The 24709-nt window shown below is 39.7% G+C and overlaps 1 protein-coding gene across 1 annotated transcript in view; it reads right to left on the reverse strand.

The window, feature by feature from the left end:
• Positions 1 to 24709, reverse strand: part of TTN (titin) — a 287825-nt gene that overhangs the window by 20833 nt on the left and 242283 nt on the right. Inside the window, exons 288-300 of the mRNA XM_056536637.1 lie at positions 7603 to 24708; positions 7200 to 7496; positions 6452 to 7039; positions 6061 to 6363; positions 4962 to 5258; positions 4498 to 4785; positions 4084 to 4383; positions 3685 to 3987; positions 3277 to 3582; positions 1402 to 3168; positions 1001 to 1294; positions 464 to 751; positions 4 to 303 (exon numbers count right to left, since the gene is read on the reverse strand). Coding sequence (XP_056392612.1) covers positions 4 to 303; positions 464 to 751; positions 1001 to 1294; positions 1402 to 3168; positions 3277 to 3582; positions 3685 to 3987; positions 4084 to 4383; positions 4498 to 4785; positions 4962 to 5258; positions 6061 to 6363; positions 6452 to 7039; positions 7200 to 7496; positions 7603 to 24708 — 22437 coding nt within the window. The remainder of the gene's footprint in view (positions 1 to 3; positions 304 to 463; positions 752 to 1000; positions 1295 to 1401; positions 3169 to 3276; positions 3583 to 3684; positions 3988 to 4083; positions 4384 to 4497; positions 4786 to 4961; positions 5259 to 6060; positions 6364 to 6451; positions 7040 to 7199; positions 7497 to 7602; position 24709) is intronic.

Here is a 24709-nt window from a genome sequence, read left to right on the forward strand (position 1 = left end):
TACTGTATTGTATCTGTGCAATGACTGGTTCAGAGTCAAGAGGTTTTCCAACACCAAACTTGTTAGCTGCTGAAATACGGAACTGATACTCATTGCCCTTGATTAGTTTAGTAACTGTGTGAGAACAGGCTTCACACTGGTCTGTAACCTGGGCCCAAGACAGTCTGCTGGTTTCCCGTTTTTCAATTACATAATTCGTTATGACAGAGCAACCATCATTTTCAGGGGGATCCCACCACAAGGTTAACTTTTCTCCACTAATATTGCTGAATCTTATTGGTCCACCAACTGGTCCAGGTGTGTCTGGTGAAAAAAGAAAGAAAAACTTACCAGAAAGGCTCAGTATATAATATTACTTTACCTAATTATATGTAATTTGACTTTATGACATTATGTAGATTTAGGGAATGTCTACTCCGAATGTAAAGGTTTTTCTGCAAATAATTATAGTCTGTACCCATACCTTGTACCCGTATTGTCATGTCTTCTTTCTTGGTCCCTGATGAATTCTTAGCTTCTACTGTATACACACCACGATGGTCGCGTGTAGCATCTCTTACAAAGATGGTGCTAAATCCAATTCCATTGTTTATATCAACTGCAAGCCTCTTTTCAATCTCTTTACCATCTTTTAGCCAAACAACCTGGGGTACAGGGCGTCCTTTGATCAAAGCTTTAACTTTTATTCCTTCTCCAGCCTTCACAATAAGTCCTTCAAAGTGCTCTGGTCCAAACTCGATGCTAGGAGCAACTATAAAAAAAAAAAATTATATTTTAAATACATAATTCTAAATCAAATGCATACTTTTTCATTGCGTATGTAGAGATGATTTTGCAATATTTATTTTTAAAACACCAATATAATGAAGGTGCTTATTATTAACTTTTATTTAAACCTTCTGAATAAAATTTAAGGTGTGTACAATGAACCAATTACTAACCCTCTTCCCTATTAAAAGATAAAATAAACAATATTAAATGTAATGAACATTATACTTACTACTTTCATCTCTTGTCATAATGTAGCCAGAAGATTGTGAAGGTGGACTGATTGTTCCCACAGCATTTCTTGCAATAATTCTAAACTCAAACCGGTCTCCTGGGCTCAGTCCAGTCACTGTATATTGACATTCAGAAACATCTGTAAAGTTGCATCTGAGCCAACGCTCATTGCCTTGGCGTTTTTCAATGCTGTAGGCCACAACTTTACTGCCACCATCGCGCAAGGGTGGAGTCCATTTAAGTGTAACTGTTTCCCTTGTGACATCAATATAGTCTGGTGTTCCAGGAGGATCTACAAAGAAATTATATTTATTGAGATGGTAAATTAAGATAATGTTAAGTGGAAGATTTCTGAAACATTTGTTCTCAGTGACTATGTAGATATTTTGCTGTACTTACCAACAGGAGATACAGCCAGAGTAAACTTGCTTGGTTCACTTACTGGGCTCAAGCCAGCAGTATTTTCTGCCAAGACACGGAACTGGTAGTCAAGACCCTCAATAAGCCCAGTAATTCTGTACTCCCGATTGGATATTGCTGTAGAGTTAACCTTTTGCCAAAGGATACTGTTTCTTTCTTTCTTTTCTACATGATAGCCAGTAATTTCAGAGCCTCCGTCGTATAAAGGTGCATCCCAAGTAATAGACATTCCGTCACTTGTAACATTGTACACAACTGGCTTTCCTGGTGGCCCTGGTGGTCTAAACTGATGCTTAGCAATTACATCAACTGAGTTAAGAGGTGGGCTTACGCCATATCTGTTTTCAGCACGCACCCTAAACTGGTATTCTATTCCTTTAACAAGATTTGGAATCTTAAATGTTGTTCTGGCTACACTGGAACAAACCATCTTCCAATTGGTTTGAGAAGTTTCCCGTTTCTCAACACTGTATGATGTAATTTCTCCACCTCCATCATCATCTGGAACATCCCATGAAATAATGATGCTGTCAGCTCTTATTTCATCAAATCTTATGGGTCCCTTTGGCTTAGATGGAGGGCCAAGTGTAATCACTGTGATTACATATGATTTGCGAGCAACACCATTATCAAGTATCAAAGTGTACTTGCCACCATTTTCTTTCTTGACATTTTTGATATTGAGGCTTAGTTTGGCTTCAGATTTCTTAAATCTTACTTGTTCACTTTCTTTCAGAGGAATACTGTCCTTCAACCATGATATGCTTGGTCTTGGCTTACCCTTGTATGGCACCTCAATGTGTACATTGTGACCAATACGAACAGTGATTTGTCCTCCAATTATTTCAGATATATCTGCTTCAGGCTGAATAACATAATCTTTAACAGTAATAGGCCCAATAATCACACCATCACTTAATCCCTTCTCATTTTTAGCTGAAACTCTGAATTCCATAACTGAAAGTTCCTTTAATTTGGTGACCTCAAATTCACATGCTTTGCTGACTCCTGCATGTGACCATTCCTTGTCATCTTTTAGTTTGCTTTCCACTACATAGTCACTGACAATGCTGCCGCCATCATAATCAGGTTTGCTCCAAGCTAAAGTAACCGATGTTTTAGTGGAATCTTTCATTACAAGATCTCTTATTGGTCCAGGGACTTCAGATGCTTTTACAGGCTCTGTTGTGCTGCATGGCTCTCCCAAACCATTCTCATTTTCTGCAATAACCCTGAAAAAGTAGGATGTTTTCTCAGACAAGTTAGTAATCTTGAAGGTTGTGTGTGAACATTTAGTTGTAACAGCAGCCCATGCTCTTTTGGTGGCATCTCTCTTTTCAATAACATAGTTGGTGACTTCAGCTCCTCCATTTATAAGAGGAGGCTCCCATACAAGAGTAACAGTGCCACGAGCAACATTTTTTATTTGAAGCTTCTGACACTCAGCTGGAGTATCAAGTACTTTAACTGTCACAAAAGTTGATTTTGGCTGGCCAACACCATTTTCGATGGTTAAAACGTACTTTCCGGAGTCATAACGTGTAACTTGAGAAATATCAACTAATGTTGATGATTCGGTATTCTGAATATTATATCTTGGGTCAATGCTAATATTTTTATCTCCTTTTCTCCATGTTACACTTGGAGCAGGTCTTCCTTTGAAGGGAATCAATAACTGAACATCTTCACCTGCCTTGGCAACAATCGATGTTCTAAGAGCAACGTCCAAGTCAATCTCTGGTTCCTCTGTAAAGGAAAAAAATATATAAAAAATGGTGAGAAGAACAAATTGCGTAAGACTTAATCTACTGAAAACTGTTTATGAAATACGTAGTTATAAACACTATTACTTACCAAGTATATCCTTTGCTTGTGCTGGTTCTGTCATCTCAATAGGCTCCCCACTTCCAGCAGCATTAACAGCTGATACTCTGAAGTAGTAGTCAACACCAGGTTTAAGCAAAGATACCACATATTCAGTTGTTCGGACTTCTCCTTTAGCACTAACTACACTCCATTCTTCATTGTCTGCCTCTCTGACCTCCACTATGTAGCTTGTAATGGCACTTCCACCATCATAGAGTGGCTTAGTCCAATTAAGAGTAATGGATGACTTAGTACTATCCACAATCTTCAGTTTGGTTGGTTGACCAGGTTTGTCTGCAGTAAGATAAATAAAAAATTAATAGTGTTCACTCTTATATATTCACATTTGGAAATGATCTGCTATACACAGGTATGAATGCAAGAAAACATGCTTACCAATTGGATCAGCAGCTTTGTAGAAATCTGAAGCTTCAGAGAATGGACCTTGGCCAGCTGCATTAATTGCACAGACACGGAACTGATAATCACCATCTTCTGTTAGTCCAGTTACCTTCTGCCTTGTGTCACGAATAGATTCTTTGATTACTTTGAACCACCTCAAGCTCTTTTTGTCACGTTTTTCCAAGTAGTATCCACTTATATCACTTCCTCCATCTACAGTAGGTCTAAGCCAGGTTACAGTCATAGAGCTCTTGGTAATTGTGGTTACTTCAGGGACACTTGGAGGGCCAGGTGTTACTAAAATATTTGAATCCATGTGTTAATTTTTAACTCTAGACAATACAACTTTAAAGAAACATAACCACATACGACCATGGATATACTGTAACTCACCAAATGCATTTCTTGCTATGACTGGTTCAGATTCCAAAGGATCTCCAACTCCATATTTGTTTACACCTCTAACACGGAATATGTACTCATTTCCTTTAATCAGTTTGGTAACCGTTATTCCACATTCCTCATGCTTTTCAGACACCAAAGACCACACCACACGGCTGGTTTCACGTTTTTCCACAATATAATGGGTGACCTTGGCCCCTCCGTCATCTGAGGGTGGTTCCCACATAAATGCAACCTTTTCAGCTGTGACGGTCTTAAACTGAATAAGTCCTGCAGGTGGACCAGGTTTATCTGTAGAAATGAAAATATTATATTTCTATTGTTTAATAAAATATTAATAAAAAAAAAAAAAAAAAAACACAGCATCACATAGTATGTTGCATGTGGGTAAATTAGGACGCATACCAAGCACTTGTACTCTGATACTTGCTGATGCAGAACCCATGGCATTCTTCAGTTTTAATTCATACAGTCCACTGTTGATGCGGGATGCATCCTTGATGAGGATTGATGAGAAATCGCTGGTGCTTTCAATAGACACTTGCGCATTGGTCTGTAATTCCTTTCCATTCCTGAACCATTCAATACTAGGCAGAGGTTTGCCAGAAATACCAAGTTTAAGTGTAACTGCCACACCAGCTTTGAACTTAACAACATCTGTATATTCGGGTGGCACATCTATTTGCGGTGCACCTATGGAAAAGTGTAAAATATGTAACATTTGCATTTTTAAGACCATATTCCCAGACAAAATGTAGCTCTACACATTTAAAAAAAATTGGTAATACCAAACATTACCTTTTTTGTACCTAATTTTATAACATTGAATAGAAATCTATATTATCCTTATAGGAAGTCAACCCACTTACCATAAGTGTCAACACAAGTGATGGGTCCTGTCACCTCAGATGGATTACTGATGGAGCCAACAGCATTCTTTGCAAACACCCGGAACTCATACTGAGAGCCTTGAGTCAAACCAGATACAGTAAATTGTGTCTCAATAACATTGGTAAAGCTGGCTTTAGTAAATCGGCCATTTGGTAGATCACGTTTTTCCACACTATATCCAGTGATTTTACTGCCACCATCATATGCAGGTTTCTGCCAGGACAAGCTCACAGAAGCCTTTGAAATATCAGTGACACGGACGTTTCTTGGAGGCTCTGTAAACAAAAGGAGTTAGAAAATGATTAGATTTCTTAGTTATATCATATTTATAGGTAACATATAGTTAAAGACCACCTTTTTGAGAAGACCACAGCCTCATCCAGACCAAATTTTCTGTGACATATATTCAGTTCAACATTTAATATGCATTATTTAAGAAAACCACCCACTAGAAGACCACTCTTTGGGGTAATTTTGGGTGGTCATCTTAAAGGGGTTATACTGTATTGTCTGGAATGCCTGAACAGAAAATAGACAGTAAACCAAGTGATGGAACTACTACTGTCAATAGATGAATGGTAAATTGTTGCTTTGAACAAATATTCATTACAGATATGAGCTACACTTATTGTTATGGTAAGTTATGGAGAAAAACTGTTCCAGGTTAAACCCCCCCAAAGGACGAGGGGGCACTCCCTCCGTCTGGAGAAGAAAAAGTTTAGTCTCAAGGGGCGACACGCCTTCTTTACCATGAGAACTGTGAACTTATGGAACAGTCTACCTCAGGAACTGGTCACAGCAGGAACATTTAACAGCTTTAAAACAGGATTAGATACATTCCTGGAACAAAATAAGATTAATGCTTATGAAGAAATATAAAATCTCATCCCTTCCTCAATATCGCGCCGCACCCCTACCCCTTAATTCCCTGGTTGAACTTGATGGACATATGTCTTTTTTCGACCGTACTAACTATGTAACTATGTAACTATGTAAGTTAATTAAATATTGATTTTCTTAACATAATACTGCTGAAATAAAACAGTATTCAGAAAGAGGTAGTAATAAGTTACTTACCACAAGCATCAATTGCAATAACAGGCTCTGATGGATGACTGGCCTTTCCAATGCCAGCAGCATTCTCGGCATATACTCTAAATTCATATATTAGCCCAGGACTAATATTAGACACCTTAAAGTGAGTGGTACGGATGATTGTCTTGCTGACTTTCTGCCATAGGATGCTGTTCCTGTCTTTCATTTCCAAGTGATAACCAATGACTGCATTACCACCATTGGAGACTGGCTCATGCCAACCCACTGTGATGCTCTCTCTGGTGACATTGCTGACCCATGGTGTTGATGGTGGGCCAGGTATAGCTAGAACACAGAAAACAGAAGATGATTGGAAACTGTAACACAAAAACCATTATATTTATTATTCATTTATATGTGATATTAAACTTACTGTAAGGAAGCTTGACTGTGACAGTCTGTGAATCAAGGTGGTCGCTGATGCCAAAGCGATTTTCAGCTTTAATGCGGAACTGATATTCTTCTCCTTTAGTGAGTTTCATGACTTTAGTGACATTTCTAGCCACCGTGGAGGACACTTCTGACCAAGTAGCTGTACTTGTTTCTCTCTTCAAGACAATGTAGTTGGTAACCTGACTTCCACCATCAAAAGCTGGAGGCTCCCACTGTAGTGTTACACTGTCTTCAGTGATACCACTTATAATAACTGGACCTATTGGTGGGCCAGGCCTGTCTAGAACTACAATCTTAATAGTTACTTTAGTGGTTCCACTAGAGTTGGATGCAGTTAACTCATATTGACCAGCATCTGCAGCAACACTTTCTTTCAGATTAATGATAATACTTTCAGCTGTAGTTTCAGTGTTGAATCTTAAGGTTGATTTCACAAGCAGTCCATCTCTTGATAATGTCACCTTAGGAAGAGGCTTACCAGAAACTGGAATGTCCACTTTTAGATTTGAGCCTGCTCTAACATACACTGTATTACTTGGGTAGCCTCTCATATCTATCTCAGGTGATTCTGTAATATAAAATAGATTTTGGAAAAATAAATACAAATAAAGGGACCAATATTTCAACAAGAAAACATAACTTAAAATAATAAAAATGCCTGATGATATTGCTCCATACAGTATATATCCACAATTCTAGCTGATGTCAGATCTTTTTATTAAACTTACCAAGCTTTTCTTTAACAGTAACAGGTAGGAGAAGCTCCTTTGGATCGCTTAAACCAGCTTGGTTTTCAGCAAAAACTCTGAAGAAATAGTCAGCATTTTCCTTGAGACCTCGGATATCATGACGAGTTGTCTTCACCACTGCACATTTGACCCATTTTTGTTGACCTTTTTCTAGTGCTTCAACAAGGTATCCCAAAATCTTGCTTCCTCCATCATGTTCTGGTTTGGACCAAGCAAGTGTTATGCTGTCTTTGGTCACATTTATTACTCCAAGCTTTTCTGGTGGGCTAGGCCTCTCTGTGAAAGGAATAGGTAAAAAGTTAAGCATCTGACACATTTATGACAAATTATTGTATTTTTTGAGTGTTCTTGACTTTGACCAATTTATAAGAGCTCTACTGACCTGTTATTTTGACGCCCTCTTTAGTTTCTGCAGGTACTCCAATGCCAAATTCATTTTCACCAGCAATTCTAAAGTAGTAAACTGCACTCTCTTGTACGCCAGTGACTTTGTATGTAAGACGATGACAGTTGTTTGTTACAGAGACCCATGCTTTCTTGCTTGCTTCCCGTTTCTCAATATGGTAATTCTTAACTGTTGCCCCGCCATCAATCTCAGGAACATCCCAGGTAAGGACAGCTGAATCCTTTGTAACTTCTTTGACAACAATATTGGAAGGTGGTCCAGGAGAATCAAGAACTTTTACAATGAGGGTAAGTGTTGCAGTGTTCAGGATATTTTGCAAAGTAAGTGTGTACTTGCCAGAATCATTTCTTGTTGCCTTTTCAATGGAAAGCGATGTTTGCGTGTCTGTGGTGTCAATGGTAGCTCTAGTACGCAGGTCAGAATCTGGTTTACTCCAAGTGACATTGGGAGTGGGTTTCCCTCTGTAAGGAACTGTCATAGTAAATGATCCACCAGCTTTAACAATTAATGTCTTGCGCATTTCACTGTCAATGTCAAATGCAGGTTCTTCTTCTCTTTCCTTTACAATATGAGGTTCAGAGCTATCACTTGGGTCACTTTGGCCTACTTTGTTAACTGATCTAACTCTAAATGTGTACTCAGCTCCTGTTGTAAGAGCAATTACAGTATATTCAGTGCCTTTGACATTTGTTACAGCAGTTGTCCAATCAGTTTCATCAGATTTTCGGTGTTCCACAATATAGCTTGTAACTGGTGAGCCACCATCAAAGAGTGGTTTTACCCAGCCTACTGTTACACTTGTCTTTGTTGAATCTATAATTTTAGGCTTAGTAGGTGGAGATGGTAAGAAAACTGGATCCTCTGCACGAATCAACGGAGAACAGTCACTTGGAGCACTGAGGCCAGCTGCATTTTCTGCATAGACACGATATTCATATTCACATCCTTCACGCAGGCCAGAAGATTTTACTCTTAGGTCATATACAGGCTTTTTGTTTACACGCATCCATCTCAGGCTATTTTTCTCTCGTCTCTCAATGACATATCCTGAAATTTCACTACCACCATCACTCTCAGGCCTTGCCCAACATAAAGTCATAGCCTCTTTAGTAACACTGGTAATCTCCAATGATTTTGGTGGACTTGTTACGGTGTAAGGATTTAATGCCTTTATGGCTTCACTTTCCAATGGTTCACCAACTCCATATTTGTTGACGCCCATTACTCTGAAAACATATTCATTTCCCTTTAGCAGTTTTGTAACCTTGCAAGATGTGGTTCTAAGTTCTGATTCACAAACAGTCCAAGCAAGACGACTTGTCTCACGTTTTTCAACAATATAGTAGTCAATTTCAGCCCCACCATTTTCTTGAGGTGGTCCCCAGGAAAGTGAACACTTCTCAGCTGTTACTCCAGCAATTTCCAATGGTCCTGCAGAGGGCCCAGGTCTGTCAAGAACTTTGCAATTTACAGCTAAGGATCTTGTTCCTGCAACATTTTGTAATGTTAAGACATATTGGCCTGAATCTCTTCTTATGCAGTCTTTAACTACAAGGACAGTGTTGTTGTTTGTTGATGTGATTTCAACTCTTGCTTTTTCTTCAATATCCTTGCCATCTTTTGTCCAAGAAACTACAGGATGAGGACGTCCAGCAATGTCAGCGTTAATTTTAAGGATTTCACCTGCTTTTACAACAACTACATCCCGGAATTTTACATCCATCATAATTCTTGGTGCGTCAACATCATCTTTGACTGTAATAGGTCCTGTTGATTCAGATGGCTCACTAAATAAACCAGCAGCATTCTTTGCAATAACACGGAACTCATATCTTTGGTCTTCTGTAAGAGCAGTTACATCAAAGAATGTTTCTTGAATGTTAGTAAAGTTGCACTTTAACCAACGTCCATCAGGTAACTCTTTCCGTTCAATGATATATCCTGTAATCTTTGCTCCACCATCATATTCTGGCTTCTTCCAGGCCAATGAAACAGATGTTCTTGTGATGTTAGTAACTTCTGGTTGACTTGGGGGGTCACATGGGTCTCTTGCAGCAACTGGTTCACAAGTTTTGCTGCATTTGCCAATTCCAGCAATGTTTTCAGCATAAACACGATATTCATACATAAGTCCTTCTTCAATGCCCGTCACCTTTAGCTGTGTATCAGGTATTAGACTTTTGTTGACTTTAGTCCAAAGAATGCTGCTTCTTTCTTTTCTTTCAAGGTGATATCCAATCACTTGACTACCACCATCATTTACTGGAGGTTGCCAGGTAACAATCATGAAAGCTTTTGTTGAATGAGCAACTTGGGGTGTTCCCGGGGGTCCTGGTGGTTTAAATGGATATTGCGCAACAATTGAAGCACTGTCAGCATAATGACTCTTTCCATATCTGTTTTCTGCACAAACTCTGAACTGATATTCGGATCCAGTTGTCAAACGTGCAACTTTAATGGATGTTCTTGCCACTGTTGCTGACACTAATTCCCAGACTGTAGTAGTTGTATCCCTCTTTTCAACAATGTAGTTATTTATATGACAGCCACCATCATATTCAGGTGGGCTCCAAGAGAATGCAATACTGTCTGCACTGACATCATCAATTTTTATTGATCCTGGTGTTCCTGGCTTATCAAGAACTATTATACCAATAGAAGATGTGGATGATCCTGCACTATTTGAAGCAATTAATTCATACTGTCCTACATCATCTTTACAGGCTTCTTTGATCGAAAGAAGAGTAGAGGTCTTTGAAACCTGAACATTTACTCTAGTTGTTTGTTTTAAAGATTGTCCATCTTTTTTCCAAGATATTGTGGGAGATGGACGTCCTCGAATTGGTACATCAATCTTAAGATCCTCTCCAGCTTTAACACTGAATGTGTTAAATAGCAGTTCAATTGTTGGCTGGATTTCAATATCCTTTGCAATCACAGGGACTCCCAGTTGTCTTGGGTCACTCTTTCCTTTCTCATTTACAGCCATTACTCTAAATGTATATTCTTCTCCCATAGTCAGTCCACTAATAGTAGCCTCAAGGGTCTTCACCTGAGTACAAGTGCTCCATTTCTCACTTCCCTTTGTTTGCATTTCCACAATGTAACTAGTAATTTTGCTACCTCCATCATTTTCTGGTTTCTCCCAGGATATAGTTGCACTGTTACGGGTTACATCGACAAGACTGACTCTTCCAGGAGAAAGAGGAGCCTCAGAAACTTTAACTGGATCAATTGTGCTTGCAGGCAGTCCAACACCATGCTCATTGACAGCTAAAACACGGAAATAATAGACACCACCTTCTTGGAGCTGTTCTACTTTAAATGTATTTTTAGTGCAGTTATTTGTAACAGTTGCATAAGCTTTTCTGGTTGCTTCACGTTTTTCAACAATGTAGTTTGTGATCTTAGATCCCCCATCAATATGTGGTGGCTCCCAAGATAGAGTCACTAAATCTTTTCTCACTTCTTTTACTGTCAAGTTTACTGGAGCACTTGGTGAATCAAGTACTCTAACATTGACAAATGCTGATTTTGATCCACTGTTATTTTCTAAAGTTAAGTTGTATCTTCCGCTATCAAATCTGTTGACATTGTCGATAACCAGCATTGTATATGAACTGGTGACTTCAATTAGTGCCCTTTCTGTAAGCTTGTCATCTGCTTTTTCCCATTTTACTTCTGGTTCAGGTCTTCCTTTGATTGTAACAAATAATCTCAAGGTTCCACCAGCACGGACAGTGACAGTCTTTCTCAAGTCAGCATCAAGTTCTATCTCAGGAGGCTCCAGTTTATCAGCAGCAATTACTGCTTCAGGAATAACAGCAGGCTCTCCTACACCTTCAGAATTGATGGCACAAATGCGGAAGGAATATTCAGCATTTTCTTTTAATTTTGTTACAGTAAACTGCTTTCCTTGTAATCCTGTTGGTGGTGTTACTGTTGTCCATTCATCAGCTGCTGATTCTTTATATTCAACAACATAACCTGATACTGGTGCACCACCATCATAAACAGGCTTGCTCCAGGCAAGAGATACAGATGATCTAGATGTGTCAGTTACCTTTGGATTGCTAGGAGGACCTGGTGGATAGTTGGCATCACATGCTCGATAGAAAATGGATGGTTCACTAGCCTCTCCAACACCAGCTGCATTCTCTGCTGAGACTCTAAACTCATAGAAATGTCCATCAGTCAAGCCTGTTACTCTAAGTCGCAAGTCAGTTAATCTTTTCTTGTTGCATTTTGTCCATCTAATGCCATCTTTGTCACGTTTTTCAAGAATGTACCCTTCTATTTCTGCACCGCCATTATCTTGAGGGCGGCCCCATGTTACCACCATAGAGTCTTTTGTGATGGCTGAAACTTCTGGTGTTGTGGGTGCACTTGGAGGCTTAAATGGATTATGAGCTAGAACTGGTTCAGACTCAAGGGGCTCTCCGATTCCATACTTGTTGACAGCAACAACACGGAAAATATATTCATTTCCTGCTAGTAGTTTAGTTACTTTATAGCTGAGTGCTTGTACTTCTGATGCAACCTGAGTCCAGGATAATCTACTTGTTTCTCGTTTTTCAATATTGTAATATGAAATGTTTGCACCACCATCCTGTGCTGGTGGGCCCCATGCCAAGTAGCACTTTTCTGCTGTTACACCTGTAACCTGTAAAGGACCTTCTGGAGGCCCAGGGCGATCCAAAACTTTCACTGTAATAGGAATTGATTTTGTACCCCCCACATTACTGAGGTTCAAAATATACTGACCACCATCCACTCGAATGCAGTCTTTAACAATTAATGTTGTTCTTTGAAGTGTGGACTTTATTTCTGATCTCGCTGTTGTTTGCTCAAGCTCTTTTCCATCCTTTGACCAGGTTATATCTGGAATAGGTTTGCCATGAATGTCAGCTTCAAGAATAAAAGTCTCTCCTGCGTTCACAACAATAACATCTTTATACTTAGGATCTAGGGATGCAGTTGGGGCATCTATTTCATCTCTTGCAGTTATAGGTCCAGTGCTTTCTGATGGTTCACTAAAGTTTCCAGCAGCATTTCTTGCTATAACTCTGAATTCATACCTATCACCTTCTGTAAGACCTGTTGCAGTAAATTCTGTTTCTAACACATTAGTAAAGCTGGCTTTCATCCAACGACCTTCAGGTAATTCTTTCTTTTCAACTATGTAACCTGTAATTTTACTTCCACCATCGTATTCTGGTTTTGTCCAGTGAAGAGTGACATGATTTCTAGTAATGACAAGAGCTTCTGGACGACCGGGTGGATCACATGGATCACGGGCAACATAACATTCGGATACTTTACTAGGTTTGCCAATACCAACGATGTTTTCAGCATATACTCTGAATTCATATTCAATGCCCTCTTCAAGTCCATTAGTTTTCAGTTTTGTGTCTTGAAGAAGAGTCTTGTTCAGTTTTGCCCAAAGGATACTATTCTTCTCTTTGCGTTCTACATGGTAGCCAAGAACTTTACTTCCACCATCATTTACTGGCTCATTCCACTGTACAACCATATGGTCCTTAGACACTGATGTTACAAATGGAGTTCCTGGAGGCCCTGGTTCTTTGTAGGGATACTGAACAACAACAGCAGAAGAATCTAGAGGAGTACTTTTGCCATACCTATTCTCAGCATAGATTCTAAATTGGTACTCTGACCCAGTTGTCAATTTAGTCACCTTAATGGTTGTTCTTGCAACTGTTGCTGATACTGTTTGCCATGTAGTGGTGGTTGTGTCTCGTTTTTCTACAATGTAGTTGTTGATTTGACAGCCCCCTGTATACTCTGGTGCATCCCATGAAAACACCACATAGTTAGAACTAATTTCATCAAATCGTACAGGTCCTTTTGGTGGACCAGACTTGTCAAGAACAATAATAGTAATGTCTTCAGTTATTGTGCCAGCACTGTTTGTTGCTGTAACAGCATATTTTCCAAAATCTTCTTTGTTGCTTTCTTTGATGTGCAAGATAGTTGATACTAGTGTGTCTTCTACATTAACTCTAGTTGTTTGTTTGAGTGGTTGTCCATCTTTAGTCCAGTTGATATTGGGCTTTGGTCTTCCTATAACTGGAATTTCAATCTTCAGATCTTCTCCAGCTTGTACATTATAAGAATTAAACATTAGTTTAAAGCTTGGTTCAATTGTCAAATCTTTAGCAATTACAGGAATGCCAAGGAACCTTGGATCACTTTTTCCCTTTTCATTATAAGCAAGAACTCTGAAAGAGTATTCTTGCCCTGAACTCAATCCAGATACAACAGCACTGCATGTTTTCGTTTCAGTGGCTGTGCTCCATTTTTCTACTCCTTTTGGCTGAGATTCCACTAGATATCCTATAATTCTGCTGCCACCATCATGCTCAGGTTTCTCCCAAGAAAGTGATACACTTCTTTGAGTTACATCAGTCAGGGTAATTTTGCCAGGTGGCAGTGGTGCTTCGGAGGCTTTTACTGCATCAGTTGTTTCTACTGGTAAACCAATGCCATACTCATTTTCAGCCATAACTCTGAAGTAATATATAGCTCCTTCTGTAAGGTTTTCAACTTTATAGCTAGTTTTGCTGCATTTGGCTGTGACATTTGCATATGCTTTTCTAGTTGATTCTCTCTTGTCAATAACATAGTTCTTTATTTTGGCTCCACCATCAATAAGTGGCGGCTCCCAACTAAGTGTAACCGAATCTTTCTTGATGTCTTTCACAACAAGGTTTGTTGGTGCTCCTGGTGTATCAAGTACTTTCACTGTTACAAAGGCAGATTTTGAGCCACTGCTGTTTTCCAGTGTAAGAACATACTTTCCAGCATCATTTCTATCAACATTATCTATTGAAAGGTGGGTGTAGGTAATACCTCTTTCAATTTGTGACTTCTCAGTAAGTTCTCCATCTTCTTTTGACCAGCTTATCTCTGGGGCTGGTCTTCCATTAAATGGTATATGAATTCTTACGTTTCCTCCAGCTCTAACCAATATTCCCTTTCTTAGTTCGGAGTCAAGGTCTATTTCAGGTGCCTCCAGTTTGTCTTCTGGTTTGACAGTTCCTGGTACAGCTGCCGGCTCACCAACACCTGCCTTATTTAAAGCACAGATGCGAATCTGGTATTGCTGATGCTCAATAAGTTTAGTTATCTCAAACTTAGAAACCTGAAGGCCTGTCTGTGGGGTGCACATTGTCCATTCTTCTTCATCTCCTTTGCATATCTCTACAATGTACCCTTGTATTTCACTACCACCATCATAAATTGGCCTTCCCCAAATGACTGTTATAGAATTTTTAGATGTGTCCACAACATGTGGGTTCGTAGGTGGTCCGGGTTTGAATATAGGATCAGCTGCTTTAAAGTAAGCTGTAGGCTGACTTTCTTCACCAACTCCAGCGGCATTTTCAGCAGATACTCTGAACTCATATTCATGATCTTCTGTTAAACCTGTAACCCTGAATCTTAGATCTGTATTTCTTCGTTTGTTGCACTTAGTCCATCTTATGCCAGCTCTGTCTCGTTTTTCTACAATATATCCAATGATTTCACTACCACCATCATTATCTGGTCTGCTCCAACAGACTGTCATAGAGTCCTTTGCAATGTTTGTTACTTCAAGAGCCTTTGGAGCACCAGGAGGCACAAATGGATTTTTCATTAAAACTGGTACAGACTCTAATGGTTCACCAACTCCATACTTATTAACAGCCATAATGCGGAATATGTATTCATTTCCTTCCAATAGTTTTGTTACTTTTAGAGAAGTAGTTACCACTTCTGATGCAACCACAGTCCAAGCAAGGCGACTTGTTTCTCGTTTTTCAATGATATAGTGAGAGATATCACTGCCACCATCATGCTGTGGAGGACCCCATGCAAGAGAACATTTATCAGCTATAACTCCAGTAACATGAATTGGTCCTTCAGGGGGTCCAGGACGGTCCAATACTTTTACTTGGATAGGTATTGATTTTGTTCCTGCAACATTAGAAGCTTGCAAAATGTACTGTCCACCATCAACTCTAATAGCATCTTTGACAGTAATAAGGGCCTTAAAGTCAGTGTTCTTAACCTCACATCTGGCAGTTTCTTCAATTTCTTTATCTCCCTTGAACCACTGTATTGTAGGAATAGGTTTACCGTGCACATCTGCATCAAGCTTAAATGTATCACCAGCATTTACAACTATTGTGTCTTTGTATTTTGGATCCATTGAAATTCTTGGAGGTTCTACTTCATCCTTGGCAGTTATGGGTCCTGTGCTATCTGAAGGTTTACTAAAGGTTCCAGCAGCATTCCTTGCAATAACTCTGAAATCATATCTCTCATCTTCAGTAAGTCCAGTAACTGAGAACTGTGTTTCAATTACATTTGTGAAGCTTGCTTTCATCCAGCGTCCTTCAGGCAAATCACGCTTTTCAACTATATAACCTGTAATCATGCTGCCTCCATCATATTCAGGCTTTTTCCAGCTTAGAGTGATAGCATTTCTTGTTACAATTATTGGTTCTGGGCAGCCAGGTGGGTCACATGGGTCTCGGGCAAAATAGCACTCTGAAACTTTGCTTGGTTTGCCAGTGCCAACAATGTTTTCAGCATATACTCTAAATTCATATTCAATGCCTTCTTCGAGATTAGTTGTCTTGAAATGGGTGTCTGAAATAATAGTTTTATTCACCTTTGTCCACATAATGCTGTTTCTTTCTTTTCGTTCAAGATGGTAACCAATCACTCTGCTGCCACCATCATTAATAGGTTCATGCCACTGCACAACCATGCTGTCTTTTGTTATTGTTGGAACTGAAGGTGTACCAGGAGGTCCAGGTTCTTTATAGGGATATTGTGCTATTACTGACTCAGAGTCCAGTCCAAAGCTTCTTCCATACCTGTTTTCAGCAAATATTTTAAACTGATACTCTGTGCCAGTTTTCAGTTTTGACACTTTAAGCGTGGTTCTTGCAATAGTTGCCGAAACTGTCTCCCAAACTGTAGTAGTTGTATCTCGTTTTTCAACAATGTAGTTTGTGATTTGACAGCCGCCAGTGTATGTGGGAGGATTCCAAGATAAAGTAATGCTATCAGCACTCACATCATCAAATTTCACAGGACCTTTTGGAGGATCAGGCTTGTCTAATGTTATAATTTCAACTGATGCTACTTTCTGTCCAACAACATTTGCAACTGTAATTGCATACATCCCAGAATCATCCTTATTTGTTTCCTTTATCACCAATACAGTATGGTGTGCTGTATCTGTAACATTAACTCTAGTAGTCTGCTTGAGAGCCTGGCCATCCTTTGCCCAAGTTATTGTTGGCTTTGGTCTTCCAGAAATTGGAACTTCAATCTTCAAATCATGTCCAACTTGGACACTATAACTGCTAAATGCTGGTCGTACATCTGGTTCTATAACAAGGTCTTTGGCTACCACTGGAACAGCAAGTGATCTAGGGTCACTCTTTCCTTTCTCATTTACAGCAATAACTCTGAAAAGGTATTCACCTCCTTGAGCTAAGTTTGTTATAATGGCATCAAGGGCTTTCACGCGCACACTCTCAGACCATTTGTCACTTCCCTTTGCTTGCATTTCAACAATATACTGAATAATTTTGCTGCCACCATCATGTTCAGGTTTTTCCCAAGATAATGATACACTGTTTCTGGTCACATCTATGACTGTTATTTTTCCTGGAGGTTGTGGGACCTCAGAAACCTTCACAGGTTCAGCTATTTCTGCTGGTAAACCAATGCCATATTCGTTCTCAGCTGTCACCCTAAAGTAATAGCTGCATCCTTCTTGAAGTTGGTCTATCTTCCATGAAGTCTTATGGCAGTTTGTTGCAACAGCAGCATAAGCCTTTCTTGTGGTTTCTCGTTTCTCAATGATGTAGTTCTTTATCTTAGCTCCACCATCTAGTGCAGGAGGTTCCCAGGTTAGTGACACAGAATCCTTAGTGACGTCTTTAATTTTCAGATTTACTGGTGCACTAGGTGTGTCCAAAACTCTTACACTAATGAAGGCAGATTTGGTACCACTGCTATTTTCAACTGTTAGAGTATATTTTCCAGAATCAAATCTATTAACATTGTCAATTACAAGTGAGGTAAAGCTACTGGTTACATCAATCTGTGCTGTTTCTCTAATCTCTCCATCTACTTTGGCCCATTTAACTTCAGGTGCTGGACGTCCTCTAATGGGAATAAATAGTCTTAGTGAGCCACCAGCTCTGACATTGACAACTTTTCTTAGTTCTGGATCTAGATCAAGGTCAGGTACCTCCAGTTTCTCTTCAACAATAATGGAAGCCGGAATATCAGCATTTTCTCCAACACCTGCCTTATTTACAGCACATATACGGAATTTATATTCATGCTTTCCTAGAAGCTTTTCGACTTCAAATCGAGTTTCCTTAATGCCAGTTGCAGGAGTGCAGATAGACCATTCATCAGTGCTGACGTCGCACTTTTCTACAATGTAGCCTTGAATTTCACATCCACCATCATAGATGGGCTTGCCCCATGAAAGGATTACTGTTGATCTTGTAACATCCACTACTTTGGGATTGTTTGGGGGGCCTGGTTTATAAATAGGATCAGAAGCTTTATAATAAATGGATGGCTGGCTTGGCTCACTTAGGCCAGCTGCATTTTCTGCAGAAACTCTGAATTCATAAAGATGTGATTCAACTAGTCCAGTTACTCTGAAGCGCAACTCACTGATCAATCGTTTGTTACATCTGACCCAACGTATACCTTCTTTGTCACGCTTTTCAAGAACATAACCAGTTATTTCACTGCCACCGTCAAATGCTGGCCTTTCCCAAACAACAATCATTGAGTCTTTGGTTATGGCTGTAACTTCAGGAGCTTTTGGAGGTTGTGGAACAACAAAAGGATTCTTTGCAGTGACAGCTTCTGATTCAAGTGGTTCCCCAACACCATATTTATTTACAGCCATGATACGGAAAATGTATTCATTTCCTTCCAAAAGTTTGGTTACTTTGCAGCTGAGAGTTTGAACATTTGAATCAACAACTGTCCATACTAAGCGACTTGTTTCTCTTCTTTCTACAACATAGTGGTCAATGTCACTACCACCGTCTTGTTTTGGAGGGTTCCAAGCTAATGAACATTTTTCAGAAGTAACACCAGTGATAGTGATTGGCCCTTCAGGAGGTCCTGGTCTATCAAGAACTTTTACATTAACTGGCACAGATTTTTCACCAGCAACATTTTTCAGTAGTAAAATGTATTGACCACTGTCTACTCTAATTGCTTCTTTTACACTTAGCGATGTGAAGAAATCTGTTGCCTTTATTTCTAGACGAGCTGTATTAGCAAGTTCTTCACTTCCTTTAAACCATTGAATAGAAGGAATTGGCTTGCCAAATACATCAGCATCAATCTTAAATGTTTCACCAGCATTTACTGTGATGACTTCGCGGTATTTTGGATCCATGCTTACACGAGGAGGCTCTACTTCATCTCTTGCTGTTATTGGTCCAGTGCTTTCTGAAGGTTCACTAAATATTCCAGCAGCATTTCTTGCAATTACACGGAATTCATAACGTTGGTCCTCAACCAGTCCAGTAACTGCAAACTGAGTTTCAATAACATTTGTAAAGCTGGCCTTCATCCAGCGTCCTTCAGGTAGTTCTTTTTTCTCAACAATATAGCCAGTAATCTTGCTACCACCATCATATTGAGGTTTTGTCCACTGAAGTGTTACTGAATTTCTTGTGACTATTATTGCTTCAGGGCGCCCAGGGGGATCACATGGATCTCGGGCTACATAGCATTCAGATACTTTACTTGGCTTTCCAATGCCTACAATGTTCTCAGCATAGACTCTGAATTCATATTCAATACCTTCTTCAATGTTTGTTGCCTTAATCTTTGTGTCTGGTAGAATTGTTTTATTTAGCTTCACCCAAAGAATGCTGTTCCTTTCTTTGCTTTCCACATGATATCCAAGGATCTTGCTACCTCCGTCATTTACAGGCTCATTCCACTGTACAACCATACTGTCCTTTGTAACTGCAGATACAAATGGTGTTCCGGGTGGACCAGGAAGTTTGTATGGATACTGTGCAACTACAGCGTCTGATACCAAATATCCACTCTTTCCATATCTGTTCTCAGCTGCAATCCTGAACTGATATTCACTGCCTGTTTTAAGTCTTGTAGCCTTTATGGTTGTTCTTGCCACTGTTGCAGATACAATTTGCCAAACTGTTGTTGAGGTATCACGTTTTTCTACAATGTAATTGTTAATAGAGCTTCCACCATCATATTTTGGAGGATTCCATGAAAAGCTAATGCTGTCAGCTGTCACTTCATCTATTTTAACTGGGCCAGTTGGTGGTTCTGGCTTGTCAAGAACAACAATGCTGAGCTGTTCAGTAGCCTCTCCTGCAGTATTGGCAAGTTTCACTGTATACTGGCCAACATCTTCCTTTGAAGCCTCTTTAATTGTCAGCAGAGTGATGTTTTCTGTTATTTCTGCATTAACTCTAGTTGTCTGTTTTAACAGAAGATTATCTTTGTGCCATGTGACAGATGGCTTAGGACGTGCAACAAATGGAACATCAACTTTAAGGTCTTCACCAGCTATAACACTGAATGTGTTAAAGAGCAGCTTGAAAGCTGGTGCGATTACTAGATCCTTAGCAACCACTGGCACTCCAAGTTGTCTTGGATCACTGATTCCTTTCTCATTTTGGGCTGATACACGGAACATATATTCTTCTCCTTGAATCAGTCCAGTTATTTTTGCTTCTGTTGTTTTCACAGTAGTGCATGTTACCCATTTCTCACTGCCTTTGCTTTGCATCTCTACAATGTAGCCCACTATTCTGCTTCCACCATCATGTTCTGGTTTTTCCCAAGAAAGAGATACACTGTTTCTTGTTACATCTTGCAGAGTTATCTTGCCTGGTGGTAGTGGTCTTTCTGATACTTTAACTGAGTCTGGGGTTTCAACTGGTAAGCCAATTCCATATTCGTTTTCTGCAAGGACTCTAAAATAGTAATTACAGCCTTCTTGCAACTGGTCTATTTTCCAACTTGTCTTGTGGCAATTAGCTGCTACTGTTGAATATGCTTTTCTGGTTGATTCTCGTTTTTCTACTATGTAGTTCTTGATTTTGGATCCACCATCAATAAGTGGGGGTTCCCAAGTTAACGTGACAGAGGATTTGGAAATTTCTTTGATTTTAAGATCTTGAGGTGCTCCTGGAGTATCAAGCACTCTGACATTCACAAAGGCTGACTTGCTTCCTGAGCTGTTTTCTACCGTCAGCATATATTTTCCACTGTCAAATCTGTTCACATTTTCCACAACTAGTAGAGTGTAGGAACTTGTTGATTCAATGGTTGCTCTGTCTATAGGGTCACCATTTTCTCTTGTCCACTTAACTTCAGGTACAGGTCTTCCTTTAATTGGAACAAACAATCGTAGTGTACAACAAGCTCTTATGTTAATAACTTTCCGAAGTTCAGCATCTAATTCAATCTCTGGTGGTAACATTCTTTCTTCAGCCTTAGGTGATCCAGGAACAAGGGCAGGCTCACCAGCTCCTTCGGAGTTTATTGCATATATCTGTATTTTATATTCCTGATTTTCTTTAAGTCCTGTGATAGTAAAGGAAGTAGCTTTAAGTCCAGCAGGTGGTGTTACAATCTTCCATTCATCTTCTTCAGGGAGAGCTATTTCTACATTGTAGCCTGTTATTTCTGAGCCACCATCATACACTGGTTTATTCCAGGCAATTGTAATGGAAGATTTGCTGGTGTCTAGTACTCTTGGGTTTCCAGGTGGGCCAGGCTTAAACACGGTATCACATGCCTTATAAAATGGACTGGTCTGGCTTGGCTTACTAATTCCAGCTGCATTTTCAGCCATCACTCTAAATTCATATTCATGTCCTTCAGAAAGGCCAGAAACCTTGTATCTCAAATCTGTAAGGACTCTCTTGTTGCATTTAACCCAACGGAGCCCTGCCTTGTCACGACGTTCCACTATATAGTTTGTTATCGGGCTTCCTCCATCAGACTCAGGATGTGCCCAGCAAACAATCATAGTGTCTTTTGTAACTGTTGTTACTTCAGGGGTCTTAGGTGGATCAGGTGGTACATATGGATTAACTGCAAGGGTGGGTTCTGATTCCAAGACTTCTCCAACTCCATACTTGTTAACAGCCATAACACGGAAAATATATTCATTTCCTTTTAGCAATTTGGTAACCTTGAATTTTGTCACCTGAAGATCAGTTGCAACACTTGTCCAAGCCAATCTGCTTGTTTCACGTTTTTCCACAACATAGTGATCTATCTTTGCACCACCATCATCTAATGGTGGCAACCATGATAAGACACATTTTTCAGCTGTGACTTCAGAAACAGCCAATGGGCCTTCGCATGGGCCTGGTCTATCAAGAACTTTAACATTGAAGACATGTTTAGCAAAACCACCTGGATTAGAAGCTGTAAGAGTGTATGCCCCACCATCTTTTCGTGCAGAGTCTTTATTTATCAAGGTTGTTGAGAAATCTGCTAGTTTTATTTCTAATTTTGCTGCATCTTCAAGGTCTTTGCCTTCTTTTGTCCAAGATAATGTGGGAATTGGACGACCAGAGACATCAGCATCAAGACGGAAAACTTCTCCGGCCTTTAGAATAATAACATCTTTGAACTTTGCATCCACCATTATTCTTGGCTCTTCTATATCATCTTTGCAAGTTATAGCATCAGATGGTTCAGAAGGCTGGCTAACAGCACCAGCAGCATTTCTTGCAATTATTCTAAACTCGTACTCTGCATTTTCATTTAGTCCACTAACAGTAAACTCAGTTTCTAATATGTTACTAAAGTTAGCCTTTAGCCAACGACCATTGGGAAGATCTCTTTTCTCAACTGTATAGCCAGTGATCTTAAACCCTCCATCATACTCTGGTTTTGTCCACTGTAGGGTCACTGAATGTCTAGTAATGTTAATAGCAACTGGTTTTCCTGGTGCTTCAATTGGATCAAGAGCAAATGTTGGTTCAGAAGGCTTGCTTGGTTTGCTCTTTCCAGCCATATTTTCTGCTACAACACGGAATTCGTATGCAATACCATCAGTCAAGCCTGAGGATTTATATATATTTCCAACTACCAGAGCTTTGCTGATTGTCTGCCATAGTATACTGTTCCTTTCTTTCCTTTCAATATTATAACCTAGAATTGGGCTTCCACCATCTGTGACAGGTTCATTCCAGCTAATTGTCATGGAATCTTTTGTAACTGCAATAATTTGCGGTGTTCCTGGTGGCCCAGGAACTTTAAAGGGATAAGCAGCAACTACAGAATCTGAGTTCAGGGCTGGTCCAGTTCCATATCTGTTTTGAGCTTTAACCCGGAACTGATACTCCAATCCAGTTGTAAGTTTTGTAGCTTTAAAAGTTGTGCGTATAACTGTAGAAGCCAACTCAGTCCATGTAGTACTGTTTGTTTCACGTAGTTCTACAATATAGTTGCTTATTGGAACACCACCATCATTCTCTGGAGGATCCCAAGACAAAATAACAAAGTCAGACGAAATTTCATCAAACTTGATAGGTCCTGTTGGAATTCCAGGAATATCATGTACTTGAACAGTAATTACATCACTGATCTCTCCCACAATGTTTTTAGCTGCTATAGTGTATTTTCCAGAGTCATTTCTTACACATTCATTGATATTTAAAATGGTTGCAGTTGCTGTGCGTTCTACATTAACTCTCTGAGTTTCTCTAAGAACTTGTTCTCCCTTTTTCCATGTCACAGCGGGTTTTGGCCTTCCAAGAATAGGGATTTCCACTTTAATGTTGTCTCCAGCTTTTGCAAGCACAGTCTTATGATACAGGCCACGTAGGTCAAATTCTGGAAGCATCAACTGTTCTTTAACAATGACTGGTCTGCCTTCCCTTGGATCACTTCTTCCTGCACTGTTGACTGCCATAACGCGGAACACGTATTCTTCATTTTCATTTAGATTTTTTACTACATAGTCCAAACTTTTAACTGTTGTAATATGTATCCATTGATCAGAACCTTTTCTCTGTGCTTCAATGACATAACCTGTAATTTTGCTTCCACCATCATGTTCTGGTTTTGGCCAGGCAAGGCTCACACTGTTCTTGGTAACCTCCATGATATTAAGGCTTTCAGGAGGAGAAGGAGCTTCAGATGCTCTTATAGGTTCAGGTGTTTCTGCGGGTTCTCCAATTCCAAACTCATTCTCTGCTAGAACTCTGAAGTAATATTCACATCCTTCAGCTAAATTAGGAATCCTTAGTGAGCACTTCTGGCAGTTAGTTGTTATTGTTGAATAAGCCTTCCTTGTAGCTTCACGTTTCTCAACTATGTAGTTTGTTATCCTGGATCCACCGTCTATGAGTGGCATATCCCATTGCAAGGTGATGCTGTCTTTCGAAACATCTCTGGCTTTCAGATTTAATGGAGGGCCTGGGGAATCCAAAACTTTGACATTAACAAATCCTGATTTCTTTCCTGCTGCATTTTCAAGAGTCATTGTGAACTTTCCACTGTCATATCTGTTGCACTCTGTAATTATTAGCAGAGAATATGATTCTGTATTCTCAATGTTGGCTCGTACTTTGAGAGGAATATCCCCTTTCATCCAGGTAACCTCAGGTGTGGGCCGTCCTTTAATTGGTACAAAAATACGGATGCTTAGACCAGCTCTGACAACAAGAGTTCTTCTTAACTCAGCATCAAGTTCAAAGTCAGGTGTCTCTTCTCGTTCTTTAATCTCAACATCATCAATTTGTGCTGGCTCTCCATGGCCTGCAGCGTTAATGGCACGGATCCTGAATTTATACTTGCCACCAGGTTGAAGATTGGCCACAACAAACTCAGTGATTCTTAGTGCTGTTCCTGTAGTGTCTTTAATCCATTCTTCTTCTCCTTCTTTTTGGTGTTCTACAATGTATCCAGTGATGTCAAGTCCACCATCATAGTGAGGCTTTCCCCAATGCAATGTGGCAGTAGATTTTGTTGTATCTGTGATTCTTGGATTAGAAGGTGGACCAGGTGGATC

The sequence above is a fragment of the Hyla sarda genome, chromosome 8 (assembly GCF_029499605.1).
Source record: "Hyla sarda isolate aHylSar1 chromosome 8, aHylSar1.hap1, whole genome shotgun sequence".
Lineage (NCBI taxonomy): Eukaryota > Metazoa > Chordata > Amphibia > Anura > Hylidae > Hyla > Hyla sarda.